Source organism: Solenopsis invicta, chromosome 11 (assembly GCF_016802725.1).
Source record: "Solenopsis invicta isolate M01_SB chromosome 11, UNIL_Sinv_3.0, whole genome shotgun sequence".
In the NCBI taxonomy this organism is placed as follows: domain Eukaryota; kingdom Metazoa; phylum Arthropoda; class Insecta; order Hymenoptera; family Formicidae; genus Solenopsis; species Solenopsis invicta.
The window spans coordinates 9,657,114-9,668,199 of NC_052674.1; the positions used below are offsets into that span (position 1 = coordinate 9,657,114).

The 11,086-nt window shown below is 36.0% G+C and overlaps 3 protein-coding genes across 9 annotated transcripts in view; 2 read left to right on the plus strand and 1 right to left on the minus strand.

Annotated features, from left to right (window-relative positions):
• Positions 1-11,086, minus strand: part of LOC105205562 (angiotensin-converting enzyme) — a 56,193-nt gene that overhangs the window by 28,737 nt on the left and 16,370 nt on the right. The window lies entirely within an intron of this gene.
• Positions 22-5,921, plus strand: LOC105205560 (proline-rich protein 4). Of its 7 annotated transcripts, none has more exons than XM_039454797.1 (4): positions 46-152; positions 2,190-2,960; positions 3,827-4,058; positions 4,200-5,921. In XM_039454797.1, the coding sequence occupies exons 2-4, from the start codon at positions 2,949-2,951 to the stop codon at positions 5,129-5,131; spliced, it is 1,176 nt and encodes a 391-aa protein (XP_039310731.1). In that variant the 5' UTR covers positions 46-152; positions 2,190-2,948; the 3' UTR covers positions 5,132-5,921. The 7 variants fall into 7 exon arrangements, with proteins under 7 accessions (XP_011173261.3, XP_039310731.1, XP_025994976.2 ...); XM_026139191.2 differs by having other exon boundaries at positions 55-152; positions 2,554-2,960; XM_026139193.2 differs by having other exon boundaries at positions 84-156; positions 2,554-2,960.
• On the plus strand, positions 7,961-10,595 carry LOC105205559 (BCL-6 corepressor-like protein 1). The gene is made up of 2 exons (XM_039454922.1): positions 7,961-7,970; positions 8,837-10,595. Exons 1-2 carry the CDS (start codon positions 7,961-7,963, stop codon positions 10,225-10,227), a joined length of 1,401 nt encoding a protein of 466 aa, XP_039310856.1. The 3' UTR covers positions 10,228-10,595.

Below are 11,086 nucleotides of genomic sequence, written 5' to 3' on the forward strand. Positions count from 1 at the left end.
CCCTCGGTGATCGACATTCGCATAGGGGCGTTTTATTGCTAATCATAAACGACAATTTGTTGTAATTTCACAGCATAGGATACATGCCGGGGTTATCGAAAGTCACGGTGCAGTTCGAGAAGCGTAACAGTACAGTCTTCCTTTCATAAATAGTACGTAAGTCGCATACAGATTCAATAATTTATCGTAATTTACCGATTTCCGCGTGTTTCCGTTATCGGATATTATCTCGTACGTTTCGCACAATGTAATGCCACGTCTTTGTGATATAATAATTATACGCACTTAGTAATAGTTATCGCGATAGTACGTTAGAGTCAAGCAGAGGTGTAAAAAATCAAGAGATTAAATAATAAATATAATTAAAACAGCGTGATTTTTTCTTTCTATGCTGCACGTGCTGTCTTATATGCGCTAGAAAGTACGTATCTAATAACGCAGTGATCTCGAGAGTGAAGGCAAAACCTATATATTAAAGATGTAAGAAAGTTTACGAGCGTACGGGAATATGTAGTTCCGCCGTTATTAAGAAAACATTAATTACGAAAGTAGATTTACTCGCCAGGTTTATTTGCTTTAATCTGCAGATATCACGTTTTAGAAATGGCTTACAAATCATTGCTTTACGAATCGTCCTCTCCTTTTTTTTTCTTTTTTTCTTTAGTAGAAGTCGCTGACTCGCTAGTGGCGAACGTTTCAGATGTAAATCGAAAGAACTGAGAGTTTAAAATAGCCGGCATGTAAAACAGCCATAATTGAAAAGTACATTGAAATATAAATTATTACCATACGATTAGTCTCGCACGACTGATTTCTCGACTAGACGGCCATCACACGTGTGAGACCGGAAAATTACTATTATTACAGCGGCCGCTATGTCGACACGTGATTTAAAAAGCGTATCCCAAGCAGAGGCTCCAGTAAATTTATTCTTATGTTTGTATATTTGCGCGCGCTAATGCGTCTCTTCCTTCACTCTATCGCTTGACGAATCTCCCGTATTTATGTCATAATCTAGATATCCGGAAGCGTGAAGCGCACCTTCAAAGCGCACCGTTCGCGCTTCCGCTCTCGACTTCCTCGTTCGCGAGACAAATACAACGAATTCGCGCGAAGGTGCTCATTTCAGAGGAATCTTGATGACTTCGTCACTACGTGAAAAAGCGTCGAACTGTGGTTTCGCATTATAACGTTAATTGAGCGATTTGAAAGCTTCTCCGACGACTCCGACAACGCGCCGCGTTTCTCCCGATGCTGTGCAACCGCGCACTTCGACAGAAGATCGACGTTCGATCGGCCCCAAGCTCTCACCGTTTTCGCGATCCATCGAATGAAAAATTTCGCGATGTTCGCGAAATCGCGGGTAATGATGTGTGGACTGCACGACTAATTATCGCGATAATGCGCTTACTTTCGAGCGTTAAATGTCGGACACGCGAGCGCGTTGAAAGACGATAATGAAGATCGGTGATCCATGGGCCGCGGCTAGGATCGCGTGACCGTCGCGAAATCCGTACAAAACGAATGTGTGCACGACGTGAAACAATGAGAGCATCATTTTCTCCTCGCGACGGTGTTGGAAAACCATCGCTAATCGCATCGCGATCAACGCTAAAGCGCGATTTCATTGTAAATATGTCCCACTATTACCGCTGTTACCACTTCTTTATCTCTTTTAGAAACAAAAATCTGTATAACTACATAATTTGATCTACATAATTGATTTGTATTCTCTATACACGGGTTCAGATTACTCTCAGATAACCAGCATACGCACATTGTAATCAATTTAAGCGATCCGATAAGTAATGCAGTAAGAAGCACACGAACAAAATGGTTTATATAATAAATTATACGATATAAATTATACTTAATTAATAACAGTTAGATAATTCTCTCGTTCACGGGTAAAGCTTGTTCGTTTGTAATTGTATAATCGATAAATATTTACAAAAACATTTATATAATTCAGAATTAATCTGCCTACGTTCACCGTGATTGCAGAGCTCACTCCGCTACCTTAATTTATGCGTTTGCAGCGAAGTACTGTTAATTACGATTTTTGGAGGAGCGTTAAGAGATCATTTTTAACGAACGTCGTGAAACTGGTTACCCGGCCTCTCCGTGCAAGTTTCCGTAATCGCGTCAACATGAAAAGGTCTTTGACACTTTTCACTTTCTGCGTACAGCTTGGCTTATCTTGGTGAAGCGGCGATGCGTAGCGGAGAGGTTTAGTTCCCTGGATTTATGGTTGCATTTTCAAGTGACCGGTTATGTTTCCGGCAGTAAAGACATCGTCACGCATCAGAACAAATAACGTAAAACTAGTGATAAGGATCGTTGTTGTACGATCCGATATAAGTAATTGATATTATTAAAGATTTATCGTTTCTATCAGATTTCTACATACTTAGAAAGTCGATTTTATTAGATTTTTTTATAAGATTTAATTTTTCTTAAATTGTATTATTTTATTCATTATTCGCATTTTTTAAATAATACATATATATTTTTTTTATTTTGTATAATAAATATTCCCAATAATGATTTAAGATCATGCCCAAGAAAATCAGTTTGAGAAAACGTCGACAACAACATTCCACAAAAGAAGCGAACGGTTCTTGCCACCGGAACAATGAATAATACTACCACTCCCTTTACGAGTAAGTCTCTATTGGAACCAGTGTATGCTGAGGCTTTTCCAGTTGATTCTTGCTGTTGCGAAAAATTTTCACTCTCGTCGCACGAGTATAATGAAACGCGAAAGTGATCTATCCCCTCTTGAAGAAGGCATCGCGTGTATGTACAGCTTCTAGATCAGTAACACGCCTCTGCCAGCCACATATATAAGATGGTAAAAGCATACGACTGATCTATTTAGTGTTAACTTGAGCAACGTGAAGCGAAGACACCGTCCCCAGAGAGAAAATTCTATCATTTCGTTCAAGATGGGACATGCGGTACGTCTTTATATAGGCTGTTAAAGTATTCAGTGCAGTGAACGAGTGTCGAGAATTAAATTGTGTCGTTGTAAATTTTTTTCTCTATGGCGTGATTAGATATGCAAATGTAAAATTTTGTTGGAGTGCAATAGACTATATAATATAAAACATTTTTATATGACAATTTTTATAAAACAATTTTATTCTTTTTTTTTACAATCTTGTGTGATAATATTTTTTATAAAATATTGATTTTTATGTTAAGAAAACTACATTAATATAAAAATAACTGAGTCAATTATTTCAGAAAATAAACAATTTTTCAAGAATAAAAATAATTTTTTTTTGTCTCAGACTCTTTTTTATAAGAATCACTATAAATTAAAATTTGAATATATTAATTGTTGCACAGAAAAAAATTAGTATCAAATTAACAATTCATTTTTTCATATATAAACAAGAATATAAATCTTCTTGGAAGAATCTATAATCTTAAGCAGATATAATTTGTTTACATAAAGAAAAAAATTTTTTTATGCAATATGAAACAATAAATTGTTGATTTAATACTAATTTGTGTGTGTGTGTGTGTGTGTGTGTGTGTGTGTCTTCAAATTTAATAGCAGTTTATAGAAAAAAATTAATTTCTCAAATTTATTCAATACAAATATATTGATTGAAGTTTTGTCTAGAATAATTGATTAATTTGTATGTTATATAAACAATTTACACGTGGTAAACTATTGCAATTTCTTTGGAAGATAAAATTTCTTGTCCTCAGACTTTAAACACGAGATGCAAAAATATCTTTAAGTAGCTTTTATTTATTCTGTACTAAAATGCGGAAGAAATTTGTGAAATCGCTTGGGTTTTGTTGTTTGCAGGGACACGCAAGGTTTTTATTGCCACTCTTTATGGCTACGGCAATGAGTTTTCCGATTTACAACAACTATGATAGACGCATATACAGGTACGATCATTTCCCTACAGCACGATATGCTCGTCAAATTATGCCTTTCCATGTGAGGCAAAATAGGGCCAATTATGTCCCAGAAGGAAACGTTTACAACACGAATGTATTTAGAATTCAACAAGAGAAGTTTCAAGATAGTCAACGTAAGTATTCTTAGAGAGATATTTAATAAAGTTAAAAATTTAAAAACTAACACATTCATTTGTCGATATTGTAAAAGAATCTATTAGACAATATTCAATATTTCAGATAAGACTAAATTTAACCCAAGAAATAATTTTCAGTTTCAGGCTCTCAAGTTCAACATTTTAAACGCGAGTTGATCGAAGATGGCTATGAAAAAAACGTTGGTGATGAATTAGATAGCGGAGACAAAAGTGCACCAAGCGCACACAATTATCAAGTATTAGGCAACGATGATAAAACTGTTACAATCATAAAGAAAGTCGCTGTACCGTACCCTGTAGAGAAAACTGTTCGATATCCTGTGATCAAGAAAGTACTATATCCGGTCAAAGTACCTGTTCCGCAGCCGTACGCGATCGAGAAGACAGTACCATATCCCGTGAAAATCTTTGTCAAAGTTCCCATCAAAATTCCAAAGCCGGTACCGGTCTTTAAAGAGGTTCCGTATCCGGTTCAAGTGCCGGTGGATCGTCCTGTACCGGTCAAGGTCTATGTCCCAAAACCATATCCCATTGAGAGAAAGATACATTACGAAGTGAAAATTCCAGTACCGCAGCCATATCCGATAGAACGAAAAATACCGGTACCGGTGAAGATACCAGTACACGTAGCTCAGCCCTATCCGGTCGAGAAAATTATTCGTTATCCTGTGAAGATCTTGGTGGATAAACCGGTACCGGTCCCAGTATCAAAACCATATCCAGTAACAATTGCAAAGCCTGTACCGTATCCCGTTGAGAAGCCAGTGCCGGTTCCAGTCAAAGTCAAGGTGGAGAGACCGGTACCGATTCCGGTGGACCATCCAGTACCGTACAAGGTGACGGTTCCGGTTCCGGCGCCGTATCCGGTCGAAAAAAATGTACCATATGCCGTCGAGAAATATGTACCTGTACCGGTAAAGATACCGATAGAGAGGCCTGTGCCGATTCACGTGAGCAAGCCAATCGAGTATCACGTTGAAAAACCTGTTCCCTATCCGGTTAAGATACCAGTCGCGGTGCCGATAGACGAGAGTACCGAACACCGATAGATCCGGGGATCCTATAGAATGTAATCATTCATGAAAAACGAGTCATTGGATATAAATGACGATGTAGCTGCCAGAGGCTTCGTACTTCGATCATGACATTTCTCAGCTCAAAGATATGTAATAATTGTAAAAAAAAAACATAACATTTAGATTTATAAGCAGACTCTTAATACGAGGCTAAACTTAATAAAGTACTTAAGCATTCGCTGCTTCTCTTCTTCTAGGGGATATTTATTTGCATTGAAGGAATTTTTTACTCTTTAACGCATAAGAAAGGTATAAGTATACGCCATTCTCGCTATATGTATATTACTGTACTCGGTATAATGTCGATGTCATCTTCATCATAATGCATAGTATTACCAAGAATTATTGTAACATTGTGCAAACAAGTTCGGTTAACGTTTAATAAAGAAATGCTCCGACCCAATTCCAAATTCTGATTTAAAATTAAAGGATTACAAAACAATATATAGGTTAAATAAATAAAAATTTAATACGCTTTTATTGGATTTGTATGTATAATGTACTTGATCCTAATTCTTGTCTTTATAATAGTTGTTAATTAACAGCTTCATTGGAATGATCAACGCGTAAAAGAAGATAATTGATCAAATAAGATAGTTAGTAGAATTTAATTGGACAAGTTGCAATTAACTTCTTACGATACGTTCAAGACCATTAAGGCCTCTTTCCGTCACAGCTCTAATAACAGTCGTGTTTACTTTCGCCATACCGGAATGACATGTTGTAACTGATCTATACGAAATACAACAGTTAATTGACGATATTGACCGTGATTGTGATTACGGAATGTCTGTCCTTTTCTGTAATACTACAAGAAGTAACCAATCGCACATAGCACAAGCATTCGTAATATAACAACTCTTTCTAAATTAAATTTATTTCAGTTAATTATCATGATTTAATTTATAAAAAGTGCAATTATCTTGAAAGTTAATTAATCACACGAGCCAGCGATCAATTATGTATTCGTCGAAATACTTTCACAAGTAAAATTGTGCAATTTTAATAAATAAAGAATTGATTTTAACATATATCAAATAAGTCGAATTGGATTGTCGCAAGAGTCGCGATTAATATCTTATTTCATTTTCTCCAAGTTTCAAAATATTGCAATGTTCAAAATTATTAATATATACACATACAAATATGAATGTCTTTCAAAAATTCATTAAATTGCAAAAAAAAAAATAAAATTCAGATTATGTGGCAAGCTTTATCCAACAAGGTTTATCGACTAAATCGCGGTTGCAGATGTGACGTAATAAACGTCAAATTAACTTTCAAGATTTAATCATCAAATCCTATCACGTTTCGAGATTGGTTTCAACTGAGTTCTTCAGTAGAAACTGCAAATATAAGCACAAACGCGTAACTTGTGAAGAGATATGTGGCACAAGCTGATTGCAATTCTGAATTTATTTCGATGGTAACAATAAACGCATTATCTATTTATTAGAGAAACGATATCATTTTCTGTTTATAAAAATTAAATTACTTCTCGCTGCTTTGAACGTAGAATTTAAAATTTTCCGCGACTTTCACTCTTCGACAATTGCGATTTAATATTGACAAGTACACTATAGATGGATAAAACATTTCCAAATCTGTATCGTGTATCCCAAAGTCTTCGCCGAACACTTCCAGGTGCGGTATAGTTGCAGTTAATGTACTTGCACGCGATGCAATTACGGTTATACGACGCTCTTATATCACTTTATGCTTTTCTTTATGGCGAGTGCAAACTTTACGAAATAAATGATTATGGTTCGCGTAATAAGTATCCAAAGAGGCGTATGTTACGATTTCACTTAGACTCTTCCGTGTTGTAAAGATACTGCGCCGTCCGATCGAACGTACATTCAATGCATTATTATTATTAAAAATAAAACGAACATCAGCGCGATATATTATAATAGCGCAAGTCAAATTAAACGAAAGTGGAATAAAATAAACAGCGTTGGAGCTGTCGTTGGGTGACGAAGGAGGTTTTTCTTTTTCTCCGGCTATATCTCCGGGAAATATCAGAAGAAAGTTTCGAGAAGCGCGTATAAATATAGACAGTTAAGTGGTTAATACAACCGCCTCCAAAGCGGGAAAGTGCAACTTCGAGAAGGCAAGACGTGTGGAGAGCACTTTTACACCGGTTCGGTTTCGGTTTCACTGATGTTACTAATCTGGGAAATTCGTTCGGGTTACTCAATTTGTTAAAAGAAAGTACGGATCGTATCCTGCGAATTGTGCGATACGCGTAAACGCGTAAACGCACGCTGTTTGTAACGGCAAACGCGATTGCGTTTGCGATTGAATTAACGAGATAGTTCCGCGACCAATCAAACTACGATGTTTTCTTGAAAAATATGTATATATAATGCAACAATTGTACACTATATACAATGTGTTAATTAATATGAGATAATAAATATTTTTATTCAAATTATAACATTTTGATTTTTTTATTGCCCATCCTTGAAACTTAATCTACAAGTTTAAAATGGTTGATGAATTATCGATAAACACGATTCGCGGTGCTTGTTGCATCGAACGTTAATATAAAATCAGAGAAAATTATCGTTACCGTAAGTTCATACGGCATGCAAAAAAGAAAGATGAGAAAAATGTCAGAAAATTACTACTCGTTGGAAAATGTAACCGAATATTCTGAGAACAATGGCAATGCAAAGATCATTTGGTTTTACGATTTGACATAGAAAGTGCCTATTCGCTTTCATTGACCACTCGTAAATAGCATCGCTAATCCGACATTCTTCTTGCATAGATTAATGAGCTAGAACGCGAGAGTAAATGGCAACTGGTATTAAGCATTTGTCGTGTGTCAAATATAATCCGCTTCACAGAATTTCTTATTCTTTTATTAAAATTGAATTTCTATTTTTGTGTTATATCGAAGGGATTACGCGTGTAAAAACATTAGAGTGCCAATTAAAGTAAATATATTTTTTTAATTAATAAATCCGTCATTGGCAATTTTTATTGCAAGCTGGATGCTACTAAATAAAATATTTTATGTGCGTTACAGAGAAAATTACAAACAGTAATTTTGATATTGATAGAAATTAATAAGCAAGAAATCCTAGTAAAGAAATTGAGCGTGAAAAGCAAAAAATCTTTTTCGTGGAAATTTCTGTAGTATTCTCGAAAGAATCGTGAATGAAACTGCTTATGCGTTTTGCGTGCTGTTTCGGTTTTAAAACAGGTGGTATGGTTCATTCCTAACGAATGAATGGCGTTTGTAGCTACGCTGCAAAACAATGATAATCGTTTAACCGTGAATAATTGTCACGAATAAGGTATTGCAAGGCTATAAAGGTCCAGCTGGTTGAACCGGCGAAAGTCGTCCACAGTGTATAAATAATAGTGGGATGCCTTTCAGTTCAGATTCAGTATAGGTCGATCTATCGTCTTGATCACAAAGACACCATTATGGGACATCAGGTATTGTGATTGATTCTATCGATTGATTTAGCTTTTCTAATTTAATAAATTTTATAGTTTTATGCATTATCTCAGCTATAGAACATATTATCTATTTATTACAGAGAGATTACTAGGTATTTCAATTTGTTATAAAAGAATGAAAATTTATTTTGTTAATTATTATTAGATTAGAAATGTCCATATTATATTAAACATATTCAAGAATATTTTTTTACTTTTAAGTAATAAATTTCTTTAAACAGCGACAGTGTCTCATAGCATTTTTGTGCCTCGGGATTGCCCTTACATCGTCAGCTAGTCGTAAAGAGGAGCTCGAAAAGGCCGCCGAGCTCGCAGTAGAAAAGGCGGCCGAAAGGGCGGCCGAGAGGGCAGTGGAAAAGGCTCTCGACAGTGGGAATACCACGACAGAATCCAAGATTGTCCGCGAATCTTACTCCAATGTCAGAAAAGACAATCCGTACAAGGAAAAGAAGGAGGATGACGATTACGACAGCGGCGGATACGAACGGGTGGATGATGAAGTGGAATCAGAATCAGAATCAGAAGAAGACGCGGATGATTGGAGCAGATATTCACGAGATTCAGCGTTCGCGTCTCGACGTACGCTAAACAGAGACTTTCCTGCGTGGTCTAGCAAGATTAATTTCAAAGACCCGACCGATACTTGGAAAAGATTCCCGAGAAGCGATTGGTCCCAAGAAAGTACGAGTTGGAATAAACCCATCGAGAAGGTCGTGACCATAGAAAAGAAAGTGCCAGTACCCGTGACAATTGAGAAGAAAATTCCCTATTCGGTCTACAAGCACATTCCTTACGAGATCAAAGTGCCCGTACCGCAGCCTTATACGGTAGAGAAGAGGGTGCCTTACCCGGTCAAGGTCTACGTGAATGTACCGGTCGAGGTATTGGAGCCATACCAAGTCGAGAAGCAAGTTCCTTACGAAGTGAAGGTCGACAATCCCGTGCCGTACAAAGTCGAGGTGCCAGTACCGCAGCCGTACACGATCGAAAAAAGAATTCCAGTTGAGGTAAAAGTACCGATACCGCAGCCATTTACCATCAACAAGCCGATACCTTTTGAGGTCAAAGTACCGGTCAAGATACCGACGCCGTACGAGGTCGAGAAGAAGGTGCCGGTACCGGTGAAGGTTTCCGTCGATCGGCCGTATCCGGTACCAGTGCCAAAACCGTATCCGGTGGAGGTCACCAGACCGTATCCCGTAGAAGTGCCTAAACCGTATCCAGTAAAAATAAAAGTACCTGTGGAGAAACCGTATCTGGTACCGGTCGAGAGGCCAGTTCCAGTACCTGTCAAAATACCGGATCCTCAACCGTATACCGTGGAAAAACCTGTACCAGTAGAAATAGTGAAACCTTATTCCGTTCCGATTAAAGTACCCATGGACAAGCCTTACGAGGTGCACGAGGCGAAGCCGGTGTTGGTTTCGGTGAAAAAGCCCTTCCCGTATGTCGTGCAAGTGCCGATACCCGTTAAGCTCGGTTGGAAAGATCGAAATGTCAAGGACAAGGAAGATCTGTTGGAGAGCGAAAGCACCGAGACCAAACCATTGTGGCGACCGCAATGGTTTAATCGCGAATCATTCAATCGATGAAACCGCAAACGTTTGTACTGTTCGCCGCAAACTGTTTATCATACTGACATCGTGTACACGGATATTTTGCATAAAATCATGATAAGTACACTTTATGTAATTTAAAAAAGACTGAATGTCTATAAAATATATAAAAAGTAAATTAATTAAATTGTATAAATCATAATAATTAACAATTATAGTGAATTTCGAAAAAAGTAAATTTCCAAAAAAATGCTGCAATTATATAAAAGAAATTTCAATTCTTAATACATAAAATGCAAATTAGTTTTGTCACGATACATAATATAATTATTTTATAAAAATTTTTTTTTATTAACAAAATATAATCACATTTTTATATATGTTTTAATTATTGTATATAATATTTCACTAATATAACTGAAATATTTGATTATTAGAAAATATCAATTTAACAGTGTTAAATAATCATGGCAAAAATTTAATCAATACTTTTAAGTAAATTTTAAACTAAAATGCACATGTACATGTTATTATTTAAGATATTTTTTTTATTTTATTTAGCAAATATAGTTAAATATTCGTCAGTTAATATAATCAAATACACCATTTCTTTAAAGTAACATACAATATTTAAGAAAGTTTAGAATTTTTAATTGAATGATCATATCACTAACTTCCAAGTTTGCAAATGGAAATTAACTAATCTCCTAACTTAATTACGTAACACGAAACTCTCTAACAGACTTATGCAACAAGATGTGCGTATATATGTATATATATTTGATTTATATGAGTTTAATTATTTTTAATGTGTATAAAAAAAAATAATGAAACCAAAACGTGACATGACTGAAATCACTTTCCTAGTTTGTTTCCTAATCACTTCCCTGTTTGC

What these genes read in the sequence shown, in the direction of transcription:
- LOC105205560 (XM_039454796.1), top strand. Translation starts at nt 3,782, where the DNA reads ATGCGGAAGAAATTTGTGAAATCGCTTGGGTTTTGTTGTTTGCAGGGA. An exon ending in GAAGTTTCAAGATAGTCAAC is followed by an intron (nt 4,059 to 4,199) that starts GTAAGTATTCTT and finishes AATAATTTTCAG; the next exon opens with TTTCAGGCTCTCAAGTTCAA.